This window comes from Callorhinus ursinus, unplaced genomic scaffold, assembly GCF_003265705.2.
Source record: "Callorhinus ursinus isolate GAN/ISIS: 27379988/994484 unplaced genomic scaffold, GSC_fseal_2.0 scaffold9, whole genome shotgun sequence".
NCBI lineage: Eukaryota > Metazoa > Chordata > Mammalia > Carnivora > Otariidae > Callorhinus > Callorhinus ursinus.
Genome location: NW_027397071.1, coordinates 40,109,941 through 40,136,325, shown reverse-complemented (window position 1 = coordinate 40,136,325; position 26,385 = coordinate 40,109,941). Strand labels below are relative to the sequence as shown.

The 26,385-nt window shown below is 36.8% G+C and overlaps 1 protein-coding gene across 7 annotated transcripts in view; it reads left to right on the top strand.

The window, feature by feature from the left end:
* Nucleotides 1–26,385, top strand: part of TNNI3K (TNNI3 interacting kinase) — a 312,765-nt gene that overhangs the window by 144,173 nt on the left and 142,207 nt on the right. For 6 of the 7 annotated variants that reach the window (XR_012379408.1, XM_073896522.1, XM_073896520.1 and 3 more), the window contains 6 exons: nt 2,636–2,722; nt 3,298–3,354; nt 4,336–4,428; nt 4,512–4,569; nt 4,694–4,888; nt 5,614–5,718. Coding sequence is in view for 6 of the 7 variants with exons in the window: in XM_073896522.1 (XP_073752623.1) it covers nt 2,636–2,722; nt 3,298–3,354; nt 4,336–4,428; nt 4,512–4,569; nt 4,694–4,888; nt 5,614–5,718 (595 nt within the window). In the remaining variant the exon portion in view is untranslated. The remainder of the gene's footprint in view (nt 1–2,635; nt 2,723–3,297; nt 3,355–4,335; nt 4,429–4,511; nt 4,570–4,693; nt 4,889–5,613; nt 5,719–26,385) is intronic. The other variant, XM_073896521.1, reaches the window with a different exon arrangement.

Genomic DNA, 26,385 nt, shown 5'->3' with positions numbered 1-26,385 from the left:
AAAGAAGATGTGGTATATATATATATATATATATATATATATATATATATATACACACAATGGAAAATTACTCAGCCATCAAAAAGAATGGTGTGGTTGGAACTAGAGGGTATTTTGCTAAGTGAAATAAGTCAGTCAGAGAAAGACAAATACCATCTGATTTTACTCATATGTGGAATTTAAGAAACAAAACAGATGAACATAGGGGAGGGGCAGGAAAAATAAAAGAAGATAAAAACAGAGAGGGAGGCAAACCATAAAACACTCTTAACTATAGGGAACAAACTGAGGTTTGCTGGAGGGGAGGGGAGGTGTGTGGGAGGATGGGCTAAATGGGTGATGGGCATTAAGGAGGGCACTTGTGATGAGCACTGGGTGTTATAAGTAAGTGATGAATCACTAAATTCTACCTCTGAAACCAATATTACACTATATGTTAACTAACTTGAACTTGAATAAAATCTTTAAAGAAAGTAAATAACATATGCTCCCTGTGATTCTTATACACACTACAAAGTTGTGAAGCACTTCTGCACATGATCTGGGCTTATCTATTTCTCCACCCAAGTCTGGAACCACTCTCACCCTTGCTTGTGATTTTCCAGCCACACTGGCCGCCTTTCATTTCTGCAGCTGTCATATTTCCTCCCATCTTGGAAACTTTACATTATCTGTTTCTTCTGCCTATTAGGCTCTTTTTTAATTTTAATTTTTTTTATTATTTATTTGACAGAGAGAGAGAGACAGCACAAGCAGGGGGAGCGGCAGGCAGAGGGAGAGGGAGAAGCAGGCTCCCCGCTGAGCAGGGAGCCTGATGTGGGACTCGATCCCAGGACTCCCAGATCATGACCTGAGCCGAAGGCAGATGCTTAACCAACTGATCCATCCAGGCACCCCGTATTAGGCTCTTTAGAAATGTGCCTGTTGGCTCACGCCATTGGGGTCTGGAATTTTCCCTGATTGTGAGCACAGGAAGAAAAGAAAAAATGCTAATAGGACAGGCTCCTCATTATTTCATCATAACCTATGTCTATGATTTGAGAAAATTACAGATCAACCAGTCGTGAATTGAAATCTATGGATAAGAAAATGGGCACTAGTTGTTAACTCTGTAGATTTAAGTTTTGCTACAAATTTGACAATTGTTATCATGATGTTGTTGTTTTCTTGAAGACACTGGTGTTGGGATATTACATTTGGAAAAGCTTTTAATCTAGTTAGTATCTTAATTACCCCATCTCATGATCTGCATGCTCTATTAATTTTAATTCTTTTTTTTGAAGGGGGGATTTGATAAGCAGGCATAACTCTCAGCATATACTCTCTACATTAACTAAGTGTATTCTGAACAAGTGTTATCTGTGACCCCTCCAGGATGGATAAGGGCATATGATTTTTCAATTCCTAAATCTTGCCATTTTTACAATGAGTTCTGTTGCATTTCACAAGTCTCTTGGCAGGGTCTTTAAGGCTGACTTTGTTTTTCTCTTGTATAAACTAGCTTCAGTAGATTATTTTTATAGTTAAACCATAAAATCGTATCAAAAAGTTTAGGTCTATTGAAAATCATGGGTCTACTCAGAAGAGCATTTAGCATTTTTTATCTTTCACAATATGTTACCTATTGCAGTTAATAAATCTCCTAATTTGGGTGGTGTTATATAATAGAAATTTATTTATCAGTTGTATAGAAGTCCAGTGTGGGCATTTCTGGTCAATGGATGGCTTTTTCCCATCCCTTAGGGCCTCAGAATCTTCTGCATCCAGCCAGCAGAAGGGAAGAGTAGAGAAGGCTGAGCTTTTCTCTTAAAGCTCAGAGTTGGAAGTGGCATGGCTTTTGCTCATGTTCCGTTGGTGAGAATTTGTCACAAGGCCACATCTGGATGCAAGGGCGATAGGGAACTGTTGTTCCTGAGTGAACAGCCATTCCGAGTGACGAAATCACCCCATGAATGGGAAGTACAAATATTTATAGGCAGACAGACAGCTGTCTCCTGCCACAAAAACCTATGTCAATTATCTTAGTGCCATGTTATGCTGCAGTTGCCAACCGAATGTAATCTTCAATCAAAGCAAACCCTCTCTCCTGGTTACCATACGTGCTTTTTACCCTTGTAATGGTGCCCTTAGCACCTCATATTTCTTCATTTAGAAATTCTCATTTATATTCAACTACACTAAGCTTCTTTGTATCCCTACTACCCAATATAGTGCTTAACATAGTGCTTCACATGTAGTAGGGTCTCAGTGAATTATTTGAATGAATGAATGGGTAGGTGAAAGTACTAAATTCCTATTGCAATATATTATCTCTTTTTTTTTTAAAGATTTTATTTATTTATTTGAGAGAGAGAATGAGAGATAGAGAGCACAAGAGGCAAGAGGGTCGGAGGGAGAAGCAGACTCCCTGCTGAGCAGGGAGCCCGATGCGGGACTCGATCCCGGGACTCCAGGATCATGACCTGAGCCGAAGGCAGTCGCTCAACCAACTGAGACACCCAGGCGCCCGCAATATATTATCTCTTAAGATATATCCCATGTTTCAAGCTACCTCTAGTCACTTTTGAGTTGTATGATGAGCTGAATAAATCAAACAAAAATTAAGACCCTTTGTCCTTTTTGTCTTTCCATGAAGGACATGATGCAATTGTCACACTCCTGAAGCATTATAAGAGACCACAGGATGAATTGCCCTGTAATGAATATTCTCAGCCTGGAGGAGGTATCCCTTTCTTAATAAGTTTTTGTTGTTAGTACAATATTGTGTCTAACAGTAAACCTTTATTTCTATTACTATTTTTCTGGGGTTAGGGATGAGGGCATGTCAGATTGGCTTTATTTTAAGAGAACTTATGTCTGGGTAAGGCTGAAAATAAAGAAGCCTTCACTTAAAGCAGTTTTCTAACTCACTAATCTGCAGTTCCTTCAGGTTTAGCATTCCCTGGACTGGATGTTTATGAGGCTTATGCATGACCAGGAAGGCCGGGGTGAGCTGAGAGCAGTCATTTTCCGTTTCAGTTATCTATTAAGGCAGGCCAGAGAATACTCATACCCAGATGCAAATTAAATCTGCCAGAGGCTACTAGACCTTGGTTTTTTGTTTTTAATCTTTTTATGTACTCTCTAAATAAACACTTGCTATACAGTTTCGGTATCCAGAAAAAGACCTGGGTTAAAACTATATTCTCAGTTGGTTTTCTTAGCAAATTTCTTTTGTCACCTGCTTCTTTTTATAATGTTTAATGTTTATGTAGAAAAAATGCTACTTTCAACTCTATAATATAATTTGATTTCTAGATGGCTCCTATGTGTCTCTTCCGTCCCCCTTGGGGAAGATTAAAAGCATGACGAAAGGTATTTTAATATGAGACAATTGTTATATTTTATTACTAAGGATAACTATTGCCTCAAATATGACAACTTTCTGTTTTGCTTTACATATTATAAATGATGACTAGTTTGCCTGCATAAACAATATTAGCAACAAACAATTCTCTCCATAATTAACCTTGGCCCCCGTACTATTTTGCATATGCTATCTAGACTCATGAAGGTATAGCAGTGAAAATTTCCCAAGTATTAAAGAAAGATCAAATTCTTATAGATGTTTGTAGTTTTAATGAAGTCTAAATTACAAATATCAATATCTCTAAGGAGAATTGGGAATAGGTTTGCCATAGGAAAATAAATTTTAAAAAATAAGTTATTTTCCAAAGGATCCCAAATAAGTAATACCTCGGGAAATTTTTGAATGTGTGCTGCACATAGAAATTAATACCATTGAATCAGGAAAATTAATATATATATACATATTTATATGATTCAACTATAAATTTATATTTAACTATTTAGAATTTGAAGTTTTTAAAAACGATTTTGGGTTTGAGACGTTTCCTCTGAATGATTCATGTACTTATTTTTTGACATCTAATTGGCATCCCTCTGAGGTTTAGCTTATGGATATTTGTCTAAGCCCATTGTGATAGATTGCAGGGATCGACCAGATAAAACTCCTTATCGTGATGTGATATGAACTGTACTCCAGGGTTGCCGTGTCATGCAGACGAGCTAGTTATTGATCAAATTAGGAATAAACACTTTAGCCCTGATAACAAAGGTCTGGGAACAGAGACAGAAAACAATGTTTTTAATGCAGAGGGTTAGGGATCATTTGTGATAAGGTTTTAGTATCTCCAAGTAGTCAATTGTATTTGGAAAATTAAATGTTACTAGGGAATGACATTTTTGGCTAAGTAAAGTATATATGTGCATCATGTGTACACATCCATGTGTGTTTTTTGTCTTTAAAAATAAAATAATAATTCCTGTTTGCAGAAAAGGCAGATGTTCTCCTCCTAAGGGCTGGATTGCCTTCACATTTCCATCTTCAGCTCTCAGAAATTGAGTTCCATGAAATTATCGGCTCAGGTAACCTAAGAAAAGACTACTCTGCTTTAGTTTCATGAGCTCAAGATAATATGTGTTTATTCATTTCTCTTAAACAATTTCAGGTTCTTTTGGGAAAGTATATAAAGGACGATGCAGAAATAAAATAGTGGCTATAAAACGGTAAGCAAACATGAGAAAATTTAGCATCAGACTGGAGTTGTGAACTTTAAGAAGCATATGCATGGCAAGCCCCTTGTTTTGATCCATCTGTTGACTGAGGATTTCCTGTTGCTGCCATTTCCAGTTACCGAGCCAACACCTACTGCTCCAAATCAGATGTGGATATGTTTTGCCGAGAGGTGTCCATTCTCTGCCGGCTCAATCATCCCTGTGTAATTCAGTTTGTGGGTGCTTGCTTGAACGATCCCAGCCAGTTTGCCATCGTCACTCAGTACATTTCAGGGGGTTCTCTGTTCTCCCTCCTTCATGAACAGAAGAGGTATGGATCTCTTGTTCTGACTTAATCATTTTCCATGTCATTGAGGCTTTCCGCTTGGATGCACCTTTACCTTCTGAAATCTCTGAGTGCTAGGAAATGTGGCATTTTAAAGATGGCAAATAATTTATGCCCAATAATTATGTTTTAGTGAATAGAAATACTTCTGTGCTTTCTTAACAAGAATTCAGTTGGAGATAACAAATTCAAGGAATTTAAATTAGCAGCCAAAGTTTATGATAATTAGGCTAAATATGATATACTAATAAAGCAGATATATGTAAGCTGAGAATAAAATAATTACCAGGGGTCACAGCATTTATTTTTTAACGTTTTAAAAAAGAATAGCCTTGCACAAATCTAATTTTAATTCACTTCCTAGATATATGCATACAATAATTAGAGTGTGGTTTCCCTCAATTATTAGAGTAGAATCCATCTTATGTTATTATAAAAAAATTAAGTATAGCATTATAAGTATTATAAAATCAAGTGGAATATTTTAAATATGAGGGGTTGGTATCTGAATTGATTTATAATTAAGTATGATCTGATGTAGAAAAGCTATTTTTCCAGATTTTTTGAATGTTTAGCTTAATCTTCAATAAAGCAAAAAAGGCTGAAAGATATACAGAATAACAAATCACGTACTCCATTGATATTTTTTAGAAAGATGTGCTATTGGCTTTGACCATTTCATCCTCACTAAATCTATTTTTAAATTCTAGGATTCTTGATTTGCAGTCTAAATTAATTATTGCAGTAGATGTTGCCAAAGGTATGGAGTACCTTCACAACCTGACACAGCCAATTATACACCGTGACTTAAACAGGTATTTTTTTCCCCCTAAATAATGAACATAGAATTGTGTAACTGAAGAGGAGTCTAAGAGAGATTTCAGTGTATCTTCACTGAAGATACAGTGTAACTTCACTTAGATATATTGCAAATCAGGGTTTTCTACTGTGTGAATTAGGTGATAGGCTACTTTAAAGCTAAGCTATAGAAAGTTTTGTCATTGTCTTTTACAGAAATAGAAAGCTATATAACTGCCTCTCGGAGATCTTTCAAGAGAGTGATGTCTGTAAGATTCATCAGCTAGGGGTGCCTGGGTGGTTCAGTCATTAAGCATCTGCCTTTGGCTCAGGTCGTGATCCCAGGGTCCTGGTATCAAACCCCGCATTGGGCTCCCTGCTCCGCAGGAAGCCTGCTTCTCCCTCTCCCACTACCCCTGCTTGTGTTCCCTCTCTTGCTGTGTCTCTCTCTGTCAAATAAATAAAAAATCTTAATTAAAAAAAAAAAAAAGATTCACCAGCTAGCTAGTTCTCAAGTCAATAAAGTCAGATCAAAAATTTAGATCAAGGACTATTGTAACATGTCAGGTCTCATACAAAGTTAGGTATTATAGGAGGTCCTGATTTAAATTACCTGAAACACCATTTTTGTGCTACCGTTTTGGTAGTTTTCTAATAGTAAATTCAGCCAAAACACAACAGCTCGTTTAACCTAGTTTTCATGTGAAGGTGTTCTCATGTAGGTTAGAGACTTGAAACAAATAAATTATAGTGTGCCGGGGGTGAAAACCCAAGGGATTAAAAAAAGAAATTTAAATAGTGAAAGCTTTCTCTAAGTAAAGTCTTACAAGAAGGCCAATATACAAAATGTAGCAGCTTTAATTGAAGGCAGAATGTAGGGTGCAGAAATATGTTCACTTACCATTTTCTACTGCCAAGGAGGGAGATCCCCAGGCCACCTCTTTGGAATCCCAAAGGTGTTATGGAGAATAGCTGGACAACCACTGATCTAGTTTATGAAACAAGTCAGATTATTGAAATTTAATAACTTTCATTTCATGATTATCAATAACATTCATATAGATCCCATATATAATCTTCTGTATAAAGTCCACAATTCTGAGACTACTAAAAAGTAATTACTCCAGCCTTTTGTTCAACAACAATTTGGTTATCTACTATGTTTAAAGCCTTTATACTTGGCATATTAGAGCTTACAAGGTGAAGCTGCCATAGACTCCATTCCCAAGGAGCTTTCATAGTTCTAGTAGAGGAGAAAAATACTTAAGTATGTGGTAGGTATAAAAAGATAAGTTTTATAAGAGAGATGTTAAAAATTCTATAAAATTTTAGAAAGAAGAATATTAATTACTTCTGAGGAATTTAGAAACATCGTCATGGAAGAAGGAACATTTGAGCTTGGCACGAAAGGATGGATAGAATTGGGAAGGGTATCCTAAGCTTAGGGAAGACATTAAGAAAATAGAGATTAGAAAGTTAAAGAGATGAAGTGTATATGAATGTACATAGTATTTGTAATGTAGGAAGCAGAGGATTGGGAAAGAAATTCAGAAAGATAAATTGGAATAAGAGCACAGAAATCAGTGAATCCTAGACTTAAGGTAGTTTAGGCTTTGTTCTGTAAGAAAGTGGGCACTGTGGTGGGGGAGCTAGGAATCACAAATTCAGAACTGTAGTATGGAATGATTAATCCAGCATCTTTGTAAAAGATCGACTTGATGGGGAAGTCAAGAAACTGGTGAAGCAGTTGTTGCAGTAATCTAAATGAGAAGTAATAAAAAGCAGAATTTCACTAGTGGCAGTGGAAATGAAAGAGAGAGACAGATATGAAAGATAGGAGAGATAAAATAAAATAAATTAGATTATGAGAGTGGTTGAATCTTAGATACTGGAAGTAAATATATGTGGGATTCAATCCATTTAAAATTATTAGTTTTCACACAAAAGTCATTTCTTTGCTGTTATTAGGGTTTTTTTCTTACCTCTCTTTTAAAAGCATTTATGTTAATAAACATATTTTCTTTGAGTTTCAGTAACAGTATTCAGGAAGTAGATTTAGGTGATAAATTAGCATAATATAAACTGATGATTTGTGAGTTTTAGGAGTGTCGTCATCCCAACCATTTTGCATGTGGTATTAAAACAAATGAGTGGTCAAAAAAAAAACAAAAAAAACAAATGAGTGGTCATTGAAGGTTTTTTTCTAGCTGTAACTCCTCAATTATGGGGCAAATGAATGTGTATTCTGTTGCCCTTTAAATGCAAGTTGTTACAGGGCCAAATATATAAATGTTGATTAAAAGTGGAAAGAGAACATTTACTGTATAACAGATATGTTTACATTTGCCTTTTTTTCTGTTTCTAATCTAACCCAAATGCTTTAAATTATGCCAAAACATCTTCAAATTTTACAAAACATGGCTTCATGGGTGTCTTCAATGTAACAGAGTCCCAAACAATTGCATATATTATTTATGAACTATTTTTTACTAATCTTTAATTTGGCAACAATAAAACATTCAGTTTTTCAGATTAATGTGGATATAACATCACATATTACTCAAGAGTGTAAGCCCTTCTGGGCTTACTATACTGTTTGGGTACGCAGAGCATATACCAGGAAACAATTTATTTCCCATGTAAGGTAGAAAATGACTAAGGACCAAAATGATTAAGCAGCAGTTTTCAAAGGATTTCAAGTAAGTCAAAGATCAAAGTAGAATGGAAAGCTTCCTGGAGGATGTAAAGCTAAAGCTAGACCTTGAAGAACAGGTATGAGTCTTCCCTCAGTATTTTCACAGCAGACCCACCCTTGCATGCCTACGATGCTTATGGAGCCCCACTGAAAAACGGGAAAGGGAAAGATGCACATAAGAGTGAGGAACTCAGACATGTTTACTTTTGCATTGAAATGACCTGTTTACATCTTTCTTTCTCCCACTAATCTGGGCATGTCAGAGCTTCAAGAGCAGAGGTCCTGTTCTCTTCATCTCAGAGATGTTCAATCAATGCATTTTTAACTGAACCAAATCCCTGGGGTGTTTCTGTGAATATCACTTCAGAAAGCAATGGCCTAGTTGGTACAAGTATGGCTGCTTTTAGGTAGAGCCTGACTAACTTTGCCCAATACCTGTTATGGTTTAAAGGAAAGGGGCTGTTTGAGCTTATTGATCAGCTTACAGATGAGGGGATGCTCTCTTTGGTTTTGTGGTAGTTGATTTATATGAGTGAGAGGAAAAAACTCTCTGCCTTTCCCTTGGCAAGCTTCTTACCATACAGGTCTGAAAGTTAATTTTGATCTTTAAGTATTTACTAAGGAGAAGTTGTAGGGCTGAGTAAGGAAGTGGCTCTTTCCAATGATGATGAGGAGAATGATGATAATACCTACCATTTATTTACCACTCACAACATGAAAGGAGCTAAGCCCTTGTCATGTATGCTTTTATTTAATCTCACAACAATTCTATAATACAGTTATCATTATCTCCATTTTACTGGTAAGGAAACTAAGTCCAAGGTCACATCCTTAACTTATAGTATTCTTAACATTTTATTATGCTGTCCCAATAACAACAACAACAAAACCAAGTCAGAACAGAGAGATAAAGAGGCTGATGATACTGGATGAGCATCAGCCATTTACCAACTTTGTTCTTTGTGCTTCAGTCCTTAGGCTTAATTCCTGTGACCGAATTCATTTCTCATATGATCTCCTTGTGTTTCTGTGTTCCTGCTTTATTTCCTCTTTTATAACCCATGTTCTGCTAGTGTGGAATAGAAATTGCTTATGAGGCACACAGATATGTTTCTTTTGGTCTGCAGTGTTTAAATATTTTTTAAACATTTTTTAAAAGATTTATTTATTTATTTGGGGGGGGTTCAGAGGGAGAGAGAGAAAATCTCAAGCAGACTCCCGGCTAGGTGTGGAGCCCAACATGGGGCTCAATCCCAGGACCCTGAAAAAATGACCTGAACCAAAATCAAGAGTCAGCTGCTTAACCAGCTGAGCCACCCAGGTGCCCCTAAATATTTTGTTGTTGTTGTGGAAATTTTTAATGCCATGAACTAGACATTACTGATCCTATTCCTTTTATTTTCTAGTTTTTCTTTTATATCAGAAATAGATAATGTAAGCATGTACAAACTTCTATGTAGTTTTTGTTTGCTTTTTTAATTTGTTTTTTATTGTTATGTTAATCACCATACATTACATCATTAGTTTTTGATGTAGTGTTCCATGATTCATTGTTTGTGCATAACACCCAGTGCTCCACACAGAACGTGCCCTCTTTAATACCCATCACCAGGCTAACCCATCCCCCCACCCCGCTCCCCTCTAGAACCCTCAGTTTGTTTTTCAGAGTCCATCATCTCTCATGGTTCGTCTCCCCCTCCGACTTACTCCCCTTCATTCTTCCCCTCCTGCTAGCTTCTTCTTCTTTTCTTTTCTTAACATATGTTGCATTATTTGTTTCAGAGGTACGGATCTGTGATTCAACAGTCTTGTACAATTCACAGCGCTCACCATATCACATACCCTCCCCAATGTCTATCACCCAGCCACCCCATCCCTCCCACCCCCACCACTCCACCCCTAAATATTTTTTAAATATATATAGCTTTATACAGGAATGCACTTTCCAATTTGTTGTAGACCTCACTACCTACAAACTTACCAACTTACCGTTGACCCAATGTATATATTCATTTTGCAGCATTGGAACTTGCAAAGCATGGTTTACAACTAAAGGCTTTAAAGCTTGTTACTGGATATAAGCAGCTCTCTGTTGTTCCCTCGGAAAAGTACATTTTCCAAATTGTTTGACATTGAAACCAAAACATCATTGCAAACATACATGGATCAAATGAATGCTCTTTTCCCTGTATAAGTATATAGAAGAATAATACTGTATGCAATGAAATAGTGATACTTCCATCATAGAATGGCCATTGCACTCCCATGAGATATGTATATGAAAGCATTTTGTAAACTGTGAAGCACTAGACAAATGACATTTGTTATCACTATTAATCCCTCACTTGTTCTCTTATATGTCAAGGATGGAAAAATAATCCACAATATTTTCATACATATCAATATTTCTTTTTATATAACTTTATATTACTTTTTAAGTAATTAATTGGGGGTCTTGATCTACATCTGAGAAAGATTACTGTTGGTTTTTGAGTGTCAGCTTATTTGGGTGACAATAAAGGAAAATAATTAGTGACAGTTTAAAACAGCCAACTTACTGAGGAGAAATAACAAATATCATAAACTGACAAAGTTGGTAAGAGCTGGAAGAATTTTAATTTTGAAGATGACATTTAACTAAATCAGTGAAGATTTCAAAAAGTATCAAAGAAAAAATTATTCATAAAAAATGTTAATTGTTTTAAGTTGATGTATGTGTTTGTCTTTCAACTGACTATAAATATAAATAAAAGTCCGGCATTTAAAATAAGTCTGGTGAGGGGTGGGAGCAATGAGGTGGCTGGGTGATAGACATTAGGGAGGGTATGTGCTATGGTGAGCACTGTGAATTGTGTAAGACTGTTGAATCACAGACCAATACCTCTGAAACAAATAATATATTATATGTTTAAAAAAAAGATAGGAAGGGAAAAATGAAGGGGGGGGAATCGGAGGGGGAGATGAACCATGAGAGACTATGGACTCTGAGAAAGAAATTGAGGGTTCTAGAGTGGAGGGGGCTGGAGGGATGGGTTAAGCCTGGTGATGGGTATTAAAGAGGGCATGTATTTAATGGAGCACTGGGTGTTATATGCAAACAATGAATCATGGAACACTACATAAAAAAAAATTAAAAAAAAATAAAATAAGTCAAATACAAATAAACAAATTAGTAAGTTTTTTCTAATTACTGAACTATTAGGTACAGTTGTATTCCTCAGTTCTCATAAATTAAAGAGTCCGCTCTCAGCTGTGCCTTTCACTTGTGACTTTTCCAATAAGTGGTTATACAGAGAGAGTTTAATATTTACTGGCAAATACCACGTTGCAAAGAATTCTGAATATCAAGTGCAAACCAGTTGATTACAATTCAATAATTATTGTAGGTCTTGAAAGAACACACTGAAACTCATGAAATCCTTCATAACGCTACTTTTGTAAATCTCTAGTATTAAGCTAGTCACACGTGGCATTTTAAATTTTGTCAAATTTTTCTCATCCATTTCCACTTTAAGAGTAAATGAATTAATGAATAATATAAATACTTGAGTGCTTGATATGAGCCAGAGTCTGTGCTATGCCTGGGGATACAGCTGAGAATGATAGCCATAGCACTTTGTCTAGAAGAGCTTGGAGTTTAATGAAGTATTTTCCCAAATTTCCCAATCATAAGCATCATCTGGGGGCCCTCATTAAAAAACCAAAAACATATTCAAAGACTGAGACTGTCTTAAATTGGCCCTAAAACTCCATACTTCTAAACAAGATTGCCAGTTAATTCTTATGACCAAACAAGAAGAGGAAATATTGTTCTAGCACAGTTTTCTCAACCCTGGCTGCACATTAGAAACTATGGGAGAACTTAAAAAAAAAAAAAAAAAAACCCTGATGCTGGGGCACCTGAGTGGCTCAGATGGTTAAGCGTCTGCCTTAGGCTCAGGTCATGAACTCTCCAGGTCCTGGGATCCAGCCCCATGGCATGCTCCCAGCTCAGCCGGGAGTCTGCTTCTCCCTCTCCCTCTGCCTCTCCACGTGCTTGTGCTCTCTTTGCCTCTCTCTCAAATGAATAAATTAAGTCTTTTAAATAAATAAATAAAAATTAAAAATTAAAAAAAAAAACCCTGATGCTACTTACCTCAGAATTTAAAGGGGTGGGGCCCAGGTATCATATTTTTAGAGAGCACTCCTGGTGATTCCAATAGGCAGGCTGCACTGAGAACAACCTTCAAGTGTTAATGCCAATTACTCTAACCCTTTGTCACACAACCTCATACTTCTCTGCTGCCAGAGAGGAGTGGGAATATTGAAGAATTAATTCATAGTAGAATTATACGTGTTTTGAGAATCATTGCCCAAAATACAATATTCATTCATTCATTCATTCATTCAATAATGAATGCAAAAGACTGAGATCCACAGGTCCATGATACCTGCAGCATAGAGTAGGTCCCAAGATCCATATTTTCCATGGGAGTTGCTGTGTATACTTAAGGCACTCTGGAACATCTAATTTATAATTCATGATTGATACTAGAAAGTTCCCAGCAGTGTAGAATCTTTACAGGCAGCCAAAATAAAAGTACAAGTTTCAATATTGGACAATTGCAGTGCGCACAGGTCATATGGGTATTCAAGACTATAAACTCTGGAAGAATACATAACACATATAATGAATCAATATACATATAGAAGGATAAAGACATATAAACTATATATGTGTATTATATATCAATTTACATATAAGCCTACACATTTCCGTGTTTTTGTGATGCTTCCAGCCTTTCTCAACTGTACTTCTGAAGGAATTAAGTCCTATGGAAAATGATTTGAGGGACAATTTTCTTAATTCCCCAAGGATGAGACATAGCTATACCCTTTGGGATGCGTAAAAAAGAAGTTTATTCATTACCTACAATGGAAGCCTTAGGACTTAGGGCCTTCAGGTTTAAGGGGTGCTTGTAGTTCTGAAATGTTTTTGTCTAAAACTGTAATGTGGCTTCAGACTTCCAAATTAATTTTTTAAAGCGTTCTCTGTGAATTTCATTACTGCTTTGAGTAATGGGGGTGGGGGGAACTAAGATATTCAGTTTTCCAAGATGAAATCTGAATTTCTTAAGGTAGGTTACCTGCTACAATAATAGACCCAAAAATGGATAATGGTCCAAAAACAATAGAGGTTTGTATCTTGACTATGTGAATAAACAGGTTGTTGGTGTGGCCCTTATCCATGAAGTTACTCAAGACCCATTTTAAACATGGGCTTCCAAGGTCTCTTTGGGGGTCATCTCCATTCAAATGAGCATAAATGGGACAAGAATATGTAAGATATGCATGAAGTGTTTAATAGGCTGGGCATGAGAATTTCATGCATCACTTTGAGTCACATCTCGTTGGCTAGAGCTCACTCATATGGCCATGCCCCCTACTGCAGTAGGTAGTGAGTAATACAGTCTTAGCTGTGTGCCCAGAAGAGGAAACGAGTTTTCCTAGGCAGCCAACAGTCTGTGCTACATTCACCCTATTTATGCTAGTGATAACAGTTACTAGGGTAAAGATAATAACTGAGAAGTCTCTTCTACATATGCTTGAATCAATTGCACTAATATAATGTTAATCTCATACTAAATATTTTTTATATATACATGTTCACAATTTATAAACTAATACCACTAATTGGGAAATGCAGTGAAAGCTATTTAATAAAGCATATTATATGTGAATTAATTTTGAAACAATTACTTTCATTTACTATTGTTGATTACATTAAAGATATGAAAATAGCTTTGGGAGTATGAAGACATATGTCACTGAATCAAAACATGGTTCAAGAGCAAAACATGTGCTGTAATGAGATACAAGAGTATGAAATAGACTATATAAATTCAAAACTTAAGTCATAGTTCTATGTGCTCTGTGTCAATTAAAACACACACGTATACACACATTTTTCTTTAAGGGTGAAAAGTAAAACACAAGACTATGATCACTAGTCAGAGAAACTTGTTGTACCATATCCAGCAGAAGGCATTCCTCAACCATTTGGTTCTACAAATTACTGTAATCATATTTATGAGTTCCATTCAGGTGTTGATGTTCAGTCATAATTTCCATTTCCATTTCTGACATGCTTGATCTCCACTTTAAGTCAGTCTGTCGATACTCAACTCCCTAAACTTCCAGATGAAGCAGGGAGTTCCCTCTGACTCTCAAGTTCCAGCCTATTATTTAAATAGAAATTCACCACCCACCTTGTCCTCAACTTTTCTGAATGTAGCTTCATCCCTGCCTCTCACTTGATTCTCACAGTTCCCAGAGACAATGTCCCAAACATTCCCATCACATTTCATTTTGGTTCAGGTTGCTCATCCTGCATTAAAATAACAGGTCCTTCCCTCTCCCCTGCTCCACTACCCAAATGTCCTTTAGTCCTGAGTTGTCCTCTCTTTGTATGCCAACAGAAATAGCTAAAGTTTCCTCCCAGGGCCAGTTAAAATGTTCCTTTCTCAGCTGCCTCCGTTAGAATGTCTCATTTAATTTTGGCTGCATCCACAAATTCTAAAAATAGTGCTCTTACTTAACACCCCGTTAAGTAGATCCCCTTAGACACATATTCCCTTTAAATTTAAAACAGGTATATTTAAGTCAGAGGAAAACTCATTCATTCTGCTCACACTATCACATTGTTCACACAAACCTGGTTAAACCTGCATCTCTTGCTCAATGGTCCCAGTTAGATAAATCCCTGAATCCTTTATTTTAGAAGTGGGTTCTAAGCCACCATATGCCATTTGAAACACTACACAAGATCATGGGTGTGTGTGCAAAATAAATGTATCTGTGTGTATAAGAGCACGGGAAGTCAGGGTTGACTGAAAACAGGAATGCTGTGATTCCAGAATTCACTTTTGAATCAACGTAAAAATACTACTACTCCACCCTAGAGCCTGGCCTCGGGGTTTCTTATTCCAGAGCATTTTGTGACAAAGTCATTCTTCTCTAATACAACACAGCCACACCCAGAGAATTCCCAAAGCCAGGGAGACAGCTGTGCTTTTCCTATAACCGTGTCACTTTCTCTCATCCCAGGGCTGAACTTGGAAGAGTAGTGGTGATGCCCCCTCTTGATCCTCTAAAACCTTTCAAAAGCTTCCCTGTGACTGGGGGTGAACTTACTGGCCTACAATTTTCTAGTGTTACTGGTTCCTTATACTGCCATTTTCCATTCTTGAGGGATACGGCTTGTATAAAGTCAGCTTTGGAAAATGTCAACAAAGGCTTTGCTGTGTTCAGCCTCCTTTCTTCTCTGCTCTCATTTCCTGGGAGGCACTGTGAGTGCCCTCTTGGCACCTTGTCGATTTCCTGACCAGCTAACCTTTCAATAATGATATTAATGCTGCCTTGTGGTTATCTGTGCATTTCTCAGTTCATCATTTTCAACCCTTGCTTGCTGAGATTCATTTACGTTCTTGTGTTCTTAAGATCCTGGAATTTAATTGAGTGCAACCTGACCAGGGACCCAGAGCCAGAATTTCTAGCTAATAAGAGAGAAACAGTCTTAATAGGTGGGTATTTCTTTGGCCATTCACTGAATTTCCAATAGCTACCCCCTTGACTCTGGTCTAGGAAAAGAGATACAGATAATTGTGAACTTTCTTCTCTTGTCTAACATTTTTTATTTCAAAATTCTCCCTATCACTCTTGGGAGGAAGCAGCTTTTCAGATAAGGTCAGTATTCTCCCGAGATTGCAACACGGACAGCTCTGGGAATCTGTGTTGGTGTGGTCTGCCACCCTACTGGAAGGCTGCGGGATGAACCAATTGAGAGCAGAGGCTATGGAGCCAGACCATGCAGGTGCAGATACCACTTCTGTCACACCTTACCTGTGTCCTTGGGCAATTTGTTTAAAAACCAGTTTTCTCATGTATAAGGTGATAATGTTACCCATTTTATTGGGTTTAAATGAGAAAATACATTAGCTATTATTGTCATTTTTCTTCTTTATTTTTCTGAAAGCTTATTTGCACTATTTAATATTCTTAATGCTGTTCCTGAATTGAATGTTTCTAAGGGCCTGTCTCTCCTTTTGATTGTATTACTACAAACTTTGCTTATAATATCTCAGATGGCTAATTTCTTCTTGTCATAAAGATCTAGGATAAGTGGATTGTTTGACTGTGGATCTCTCACTATATATACAGAAGGGCCAGGGAATTCTAATCCTATATCACTGCCTTCACTGAGACCTCTCTATCTCTTCATGGTTCTAACTTGCAACAGGGATTCTGTCTGACACTTCAATTAGGTAGATGCAGATTGGAAACAATATGGATAAAAACACAGCTGAGGATTGGGCAGGATTATTTAATTATCCAAGATCCTTCTTGGTGATTCTTCTTCCTATAGTTCGTTCACTAAGCTTAAGCATACAATTTAAACACCAGCCATTCAATCACTCAACAGTCATTTGTTTGTGAATATAATAGCAGAGAAGGGGAACCCTCATTGGAGGCGCATCCCAGAGATCATGCCAGACAAAAAAAAAGTCAAGTAGGAGAAGCCCTGGACCTGTAGAGGATTTGTGGAGCATCCGTATAGTTAGGTAGCTTTTCTTCTCTATGCCCAATGAGCTCAGCCAGTGACTCAATTCAGCAATTGTCCTTGTTACTATAAAGAGCAGGGGGGGATGTTTTCAAAATTAGCAGTAAAAATGTTGCCCCTGCCCTTCCTTCAATAGAGAAAAGGAAATCATCCCATCACATCCTTTTTGCTTTCTCGTTTCACAGGAGAAAATCGTTTTTCTCATTTCTATTCCCATTCTTTTTGTGACGCTGTTGTTATGTCACTTGACTTCTTTCTGCCTCAGGTTTCTCATTTGCAAGTGGAGATAATGGTGTCTAATATCTACCTGTTCACAGAGATATCCTTGCAATTAATAGAAGTGTCAGGACAATGTTACATGGAGAACACTAGAGAAAGATTCTACAAGAGAAATCCGTGTATCATTTTTATTAATCACATGAAACTGAGTTGCCAGAAATCTTAGAGTAAGATTCATTTTGTGTCCAGCTGCTGGATCTGTACACTTTGTAGGGTAGTCTGGATTATCTTCTTCCAACTGAAGTTGAAAAGTGTCGTGGTTCCTAAATGGCGTGGAGAACAACATACTCCTTTTCCGAAAGGCTTAATATTACCTTGACCAGCAAGAAGAAAAGAGCATGCAAGCCCCAAAGAATGATTAGAACTCTTTAATCCTGGAGGGATGGTCTTTGTATCAATTATATTTTAAGCCTTGTATGTGATGAACTGTATTCTCAGTCACTAAGCCCTCATTTAATGGCTTTAACAACCTGCAGAAAGTTCGTGAAAAGCAATGCCTGGTACCATAGATGAAAGTGTTAGAGCATTGATGATGTCTGGCTTCTTTTCTTCCAGGAGGGAAATCCCCTTCTAAATTCTTAAAATAGCAGTTGGCTTTCATTAAGTCTATTCAGAGTTAAGGGTCTGAGGATCTTGAGTGACCCTTTCTTTGGGAATGGGGCACATTTTAATAGGCTTTTTCCTGTCTGTGGTCCCTGAAAGATTTAGCCACTGGCAGTCTCCTGAATTGCTGGGATTTGTAAAGGAAAGGATTGATTACATGCTTCTAATTCTTTCTCCTTCTTTAATTTTTTTTCCCATTTCATACAAAGAGTGAGAAAGATATTCTGAGTCTCCCTCTATTGAGATATAGTTGGCCTTAAGGGCAGATATTTTAGCACTGAACTTTTATTAACCTCTTCTGGGTTTGACAAAGTTTCTCCTTTTTTGTTTCCTAAATATGAGGCTAAAGAGCTGTTATTTGCCGTTTGTTCCCTAACACTGTAAGCAGTAGACAGAAAACAAAGTTTGCATTTTTTTCCTTTTTTTTTTTTTTTGTCTTTGTCAGTTGAATTGCATCTGTAGTCTCTATCTGAAAAGGTAAATTTAATATAGGCCTTAACACATGCTGTTCACTCTGATGGAAACATCTACCCCTACCCTACACCTCCTTCCCATCTTCCCCTCATTGTTCCTTCTCCCCCTTCCTCCAGTATCACTTTTCTCCTGGCTAATTTATAGTCCATCCACCAGGAAGCCCTTTATACAAGAATACCCTACTCTTGCTTATCTCAGGGTAGATAGCACTCTATGAAAATTGGTAATGTATTTGCATGTATTCCCTGCTACACATTAAGCTTAATCAGGACAGGGACTGTGTATTTTGTACCATTTTATCCCCAAATACTTAGCACAGTGACTGGGTCCTAATAAAAGTTCAATTAATATTGGGCAAATGTATGAATTAATTAATAACATTTGAAGGAATATAAAAGTATCATTAGTGTTTCTTTGTGCCAGGCATTGAGCTCAATGCTTCATAGACATTAGCTTATTAAATACTCATAACTCTATATGATGTCTTTTTTAAACAGATAAAGACAAAAGGGCTTAAAGAGACTAAACAATTGTGATACAGATGGTAAGTGACAGATTAAGGTTATTACCCATACTATATACTTACCTGTATCTGTAGTTGCCCAAACATAGGGATGTATAGTCATTTAGTCCCACAGACCAGGAGCAGCTCTGATTAAATAGCAAAGCAGTATTTGTTAGATTGCCTTACCAAGGAAGTATAGATTATAGAATTCATCGCAGAAATTAAAAGGTAATTTTCACTTAATATTGAACAATTCAGTGGCATTTAATAATATGAAAGCTATTTTTTTTTTTGCTCAATTAAGACTGCTGTTCCACAAGTCGCTTACCTAGCTGTTTTGTGCTATAATTATTTGTATGCTAGTCACTAAAGCCTGTCCAAAAAGACAGTGAAGACAGTGAGAAAAAAAGATATGATCAGTTGTTTGCACTGATTTTCTAATTTACTCAGGTGAAAAGTTAGCCAAACAAACTGATTTTGCAATGTAGACATAGCCCAAGACTATCTGATGACTCTTTAGGAAAAAAATATAATCCCCTGAAATTCTAGTGATTTCTAGTCCCTACTGACTATGTAGATTTGAACCAATACCTGCTTTTTCTGAACTGATTGATTTTCCTTCTCACAGGCAACATTTTTATTTTCTAACCTGCAACATTTCTATGCCTGACTAGAATATTTTTGCATTTGATTAGTGTTTTCATTTGACTTTCAATGAGGTCTCAAAACAGTTTGGCTTGTCATGGTCAAATTATTTAAATATCCTCTGAAAAGAGTATGTGGGAACTAAAATCAGATTCATGTGAACCTGAAAAACCAGTGGCGACATTTCCTGAACTTGTTATATTTTTATGTCTAAATTAATCATTTCACAATTTTGCTTTATGTTGATGCTCAGCTTCTTAGATACAGTGATTATTCAATGCCTTCATGGAAAAGTTTTAATTTTTAGCTGACCCAGAAGTTACTCTCTGGCAAGGATTTATGTTTTTGTTTTTGTTTTTGTTTTTTTAAATATCCTTTGTGGTTTCAACAGCACAAATATACTATGCCTTTTATTTATATATATTTTCTCAAAGTTTCTTTGGTTTCTTTAATACAAATACCTAAGCCATCCTTTTCACTTCTCGGCTACTTTTCACTCTCATTGACTGGAATTATCCCAACCATGTTTTCAAATATGGTCAGCATTCTCTGTTGACGTTCAGCTTATGCCATCTGAAAGAAAGCACACATAAAATACTATCTACCATAAGATCTCATTTATATACATTTTTAGAAAATGCAGATTAATCTCTAGCATCAAAATGCAGATTAGTGGTTTCCTAGGGCTGGGCTAAGAGAGGGATGAACTGCAAGGGGAGTAAGGAATCCTGTTGGGGTGACAAATATTTTGTATCTTGATTGAGGCAGTGGTTCCACAGAAGAATATGTCTGCTAAAACTCATCGAACTCTCATCTTTAAATAGTTGACTCCTTTCTTCTAATATGGATGCAAGTAAATTGTCTAATATAAGTGGTAACTACAAAAAGTGAAATCTTTAAAAAGAAGTATGTAAAGTAATATGATTTGGCACCTTTCTAATCATAAACGAAAGGTATTGTCCTTTTGAAACCTTAAAAAGGAGAAGTAATCATTTGATAATTAATCTCACTGAAGATATCAAAACCAATTCCAGCTAATGGAGAAGAATCAACATAACTGACTTGGAAGAAAAAGGTTTACTCAGATGCCATCACCAAATACAAATCTATATCATACTGAGGTCAAGTTAGCTGTCTGCAAATGTTAGCATTTAGTCAAAGGACCCTAGACACTGACAGGAAAGGAGATGAGAGAGAATCTCTGAGACTCTGCACTTACCCTCTATTCACTCTTGCTGGTTCTGGTCTGATGCAAACAGTATTCAGTACTGGGATCTACTCCTCAGCCAGATGTGGAAGTGCATACATGGAATGGCAAAGAAAAGGCCCAGATTGTTTATATATCATCAGAAAACTGGTGGGTTGGAGACATTAGATATCAAAAATTTCCAAAATAGCAAACACAACCTCTGAAACAAAAAAAGCTACTCTAGTATCACTAAGTTGATTGAAAGCAGTGTGCTGCTATAGATATGTAGCATGAAACTGTGGGTCATGAGGATGAAGCTAGAATGGCTTTTTCCATCTTCCAAATGTCATTCACAGGAGGAAATCTATGGAATCTAAGGAACACTGATGCTGTGACTCAGAAAAGTACACTGAATTAATTAATTTACAATCAAGATCACAGAACAACATAACTCATGTGCAAGAAATATAAAATTAGATTCCCTCTTCAAAATGAGACTTGTAGAGCATCTCTATATATGTCTCAACAGATGAAAAAGTGTATGTCAGATAACTGGTCTGTGGAAAATGTTCCCATTGCACTCTGATCTAAGGTCAGTTTAGCCCAAATTCAGAAAATTGGATTAGACAATCCAAATTTAGTTGGCAGAAGGAAATGTGTAATGTTCAGCCTCACAGTAAAAGTATTTGTGATAAATTGAATTTTTTTCTTGATTAGTAAAAATGATTCAGAAAGGTATAGATCAGATGGTTTTCATTTGAGTAGTGGCTTATTTTTCTACATTTAGCTGGATACTAAGCATTTCTATTCATTGTCAGGGCAAGGCAGGTTTAGCCATTTCAGAGAGCCACTTGTTTACTTATAAATGTTAAAATTCCTATAGAAAAGCTATCTAGTATGTGTCATCTATATGTATTCTTTTAATTTAGCAGATACATTTAACAAATAGCAAATATTTTTGCTACAAAAACAAACAAGCACTGAAGAAAGCTGGATTCTCTGGTTCAATAATCTTACTTCCTTTGTTCAAATGTCTCAACAATTGGAGATTACAAATACTTTATATTTTTTTTCTATTTTGCTTCATATTTTTCAGAACATTTTAAGGAAAAGTATGTTTGTTCTCACAGTAGTGAGAACTAAGGAGAGTATACGCTAGGTGAAAGAAACCAAAAAAATAAAAGAGCAAATAAATAAATTTAAATTTTTATTTTGTGCATTTGATCAATGAAGTGCTGTTAAAGTCATAGATTGATCAAATGCTTGTATAATCAGAAAGTTTCCAAAACTTTATACACAAGAAGTTTCCACTTTGGAGGTGAAACTGGAATTTGTTACAAAAAAAAAAAACCTTTGAGACTTCTAGGAGGAAGCTCTTCTCCTAAAAGTTTGCCTTGGCTTGCCCACACTAATTTTCAGTATCATTTCTTATAAAAGAAGTTTCTCTAGGCTTTGGCCAGCAATACAGTAACTAAGAATTGCTATAGCAGTTTTAAGAGCAGGGGTAGTATCAAAGAGAATGCATCCCAGGAGTGGCAAAAAGACTGTGTACTTTCAAGTCAGAAATATTAAGGCTTAATCCAAGCTCTGCCACTCCCTAATGCTGTAATGGTTGGCAAGTTATTTCTTTTTTTTTTTTTTAAGATTTTTTATTTATTTATTTGAGAGAGAGAGAGAGAGAGAGAGCACATGAGAAGGGGGAGGCTCAGAGGGAGAAGCAGACTCCCTGCTGAGCAGGGGGCCCGATGCGGGACTCGATCCCAGGACTCCAGGATCATGACCTGAGCCAAAGGCAGTCGCTTAACCAACTGAGCCACCCAGGCGCCCGGCAAGTTATTTCTAAACATCATTTTCTTCATTTATAAAATAGGAATGGTATCTACCTCATAGCAGTGTCTGGCACATGGTAGACATTCAATAAATGTTAGCTCTTGGTCCCTTCACCTAAATGGTTCCAGAGCCATTTGAAACTAGTCGCATGTATATGATCAAAGTTCCAACTCTCATACCTTTGCTGCAAATGAGGGTTGCAAAGAATATTTCTAAGGAAGAATGCTTAGTAATTATTTCTGTCTTCCCATTCTCCCACTCAACAAAAAGTCTTCCTCCTGATGATAATAATGTGCTTTAACTCCACTAATTATCCTGAGAAAGAAAAAGTGAGAAAGAGAGAAAAAGAGGAAAAGAAGGAAGAGGAGAAAGAAAACATGCAGAGGGAATGGCACTGCAAAGAAAGTAATAGCCCAAAGGTCAATATTAAAATCATACCTTCTAACAGTCAAACCCTCTCAAATAATCTCCCTCTCTTCTCCTCTTCTGAAATGTAAGACCTTGTCTTAACTTAGCCACCTGAGATCTGGTTAGGTAAAAAGGAAATAATGGATCACTGAAAATAATTTATACAGAGATAATTGAAAATTGACACTATTCTACTTGTGTCAATTTTTTTTAAATCATTGCTTAGTTCTTCTGACTTATCTGGAAAAAGAAAGAATGAGGGAAATGGTTCTCATATTTCAGGGTATTTTATTTATTTATTATTTTATTACTTTATTTTAACTCTTGGAAAATCTACCATCATATCATAGGCACAGAATCCCATTCTAAACTTCCACATTGCCCCGAGACGCATGTCTCAGGGATGCCTCTCCATCTCCAGTCTTTCAAATGGGATTAACCACTGGGAATCCAGGACAGTGCAAGAGCTACCATTCTTGCTAGGAATTCTTGTTTACTATCTATGATAGCTGCATGCTACCTGCAGCAGGCAGCTAATGCAAACTTTAACTTTCCTCAAAGCACCCAAGCCTCTGTGAGTACATTGTTGGTTGGAGAGAGCGTGCCCTATCTCATTGTTAGCTAACAGGCAAGGGGATAGACTACAGACTCGGGATATCATTAGACAAAGTAAAAAAAAAAACAAAAAACCTTCTGGCAATGTTATAGAGAGTGACTTAGTACAGGAACATTTGCCGTAAGTTAGGAGAAAGTTAAAATAGCTCAGGCCAGAAGTAATAAGGGTGTGAACTGAGACAGTAGCAATGAGAAAGCAACAGAATGTAAGGATTATAGACTCCGGTAGTGGCAAAATTGACTGGATCTGGTAACTAGTCCAAATTGAAGGGAAAGAGGAAAAAGGGATTAAAAAATATTAAGATTTCAGCTTGGATGTCAGGGTAAATGGTTATACACACAGCAAGATGCAAAGATTGAAACTGACCTCAACCATATGTGTTTGAAACGCTAGTGAAGTAGTCATCCTTACTTTATGGGAAATTGTGAGGAGTATGGTATAGGGCATTTGGAAAATTGCATGAATGTTACTTTCCTTTGGACACCTTCTCTAATCCACCTGTCCTCTCAGATCAGGCTAGGTTTCTTCCATTCTGTGCTCCAAAGGCACTTGTTTCCTTCCTTACACTTACTTCTCTTTCATAGGAATTGCCTTTTTCATTTTGTTACCTCAGACTATGTTTAGTGAGGGCAAGGCTTATGACCATTCTACTCACCTTAGTACCATTACACTAAGCACAGATCTTAATACATAATAAATGCTCAAAAGCTGTTTTTTTTTTTTTTAATGACTAGTAGTGCCCTGGAATCTTTGGAAGTTGTGAAGCATTAATTATATATTTCAAAGAGGTGATAGCAATGGCTCTGGGATTAATTGACTTTACTCTATGTAAAGAGTCCAAATAGAAACAGCAGTGGGAGGAACAGCTGATACAAGATGAGAAGCTTTTAGAAAAGGGAAAAAGGAATAGTCACAGGGATAAACGAAAAAGGGTGGAATTTTAGGAATAAGATGTCAGAAATGTCAGGTACCTCAAAAAGCCCAGAATGTCTAGGGAGAGAACAACGCTACCAGTAGAGATCTTTGAAAGGTGTTGGACAGTGGAGAGCATTGGCAGAGCAAAAGTAGAGGACGTCCCTGATTATTTCAAAACTAAAAAGAACAAGTTTAAGAAGAATGAGGAGGGCCTTGTAATGATCCCTATAATCACTGGATTCTTTAATTCAGTGTTTCCCTAAAAGGATATTTTTCAGAATTCTAGTACCTCCCACTTTTAAAGATGCAGAAAATAATGATTGTTCAATTTCAATGAAGTATTTCACCACCTTCTTTGACAATTTACAACTTACTTATTAACATTCCAAGGGAAGTTATATTCCCTGGAATACATTTTGAGATAGGCTGCTCTGATTGTGTGAGTACAAACACATTTATATGCTCTAATTTTAAAGGTAAAATAGTGGGTACTGTCACTGTTTGTCAGAAATCTTCCTGATTCAGATGACGGTGAAAGTGATGTGTCTTTTGAGTTCCACTGAACTGCATCTTGTAAATAGTGAGAATATTGTACAGTGACATTTCTTTATTCGGCCAACACTTACTGTATACCCACTGTGTACAGGTACTGTGCTCGGGGCTGACAATACAAGATTAAACAAGATGGGAAAGTTTCCTCCTGCTCTCATGAAGCATATAGATTAGATGTGGGTAAGGGGTAGGTGGAGATAAGACAACAAAATAAACAAGCAAAATAATTTTGGATATATAAAAATGTGCTATAAAATGTGTAGATGTGATAGAAATTTATTGGGGGTGGAGGGACTAATTTTGATTGTTGGTTTTGGAAGACTTCCGTGAGAAGGTTATATATGGGGCTGAGATCTGAATACTACAAAGGAGCTAGCCTGGTGAAGATATGAATGGGATATGATTCCAGAGAAATAACAAGTGAGAAAGTGAAAAATCCCTAAATTGGAATGAAAAAGATATATATATCATACACACACACATACACAGAGAGAGAGAGAGAGAGAGAAAGAAGACCAGGGTGACTGAAGCATACTGGATAATAGAGAGATACAAGATAAAATCTCAGTTTAACAAGAACCGGTTCGTATATGGTGCATGGACCATTTGGGAGTTCAAATTTTATTTTGAATGTGATAGTAAGCCACTGAGATGTTCAAGCAGGAGAGAAACATGATCTGATTTATTTATTTATTCATTCAACAAATATTTATAGAGCATATACTATATGCCAGTTCCTAGGCATTGGGGATACTGCAGTTACCAAAACAGATCCTGCCTTTATGAAGATTACATCTTAGTAAGTTAATGTTTTTAACATAGACTATTCTAAATGTATTGTGGAGAATGGGCTAATATGGGGCAAGAGTGGAAGCAGAGAGAGCAGTCAGGAGTCTATGGTGGGTTCCAGGAGAGGAATGAAAGTGAACCGGGCTAGAATGTTTACAGTGGAGATGGAGAGAAGTCAATAGATCTGGGTGTTTTTTTTTTTATAGGTAGAGTCTGCTAGGTTGTTGCTGGATATATTTGGAAGATGAGGGAAAAAGAAAACCTCGATAGACACAGATGCCATTTTTTTTTTTTTAAGATGTTATTTGAAAAACAGCTTTCAGGAAACAGAAATCAAGAGCTCTTTTGTGGGGGCGCCTGGGTGGCTCAGTCAGTTAAGTGTCTGCCTTCGGCTCGGGTCATGATCCCAGGGTCCTGGGATGGAGTCCCCCATCGGGCTTCCTGCTCAGCAGAGAGCCTGTTTCTCTGTCTCCCTCTGCTGCCGTTCTGCCTACTTGTGCTCTTCTCTCTCTCTCTGTCAAATAAAGAAATAAAATCTTTAAAAAAGAGAGAGAGAGAGATCTTTTGTGGCCATTTTAAATGTCA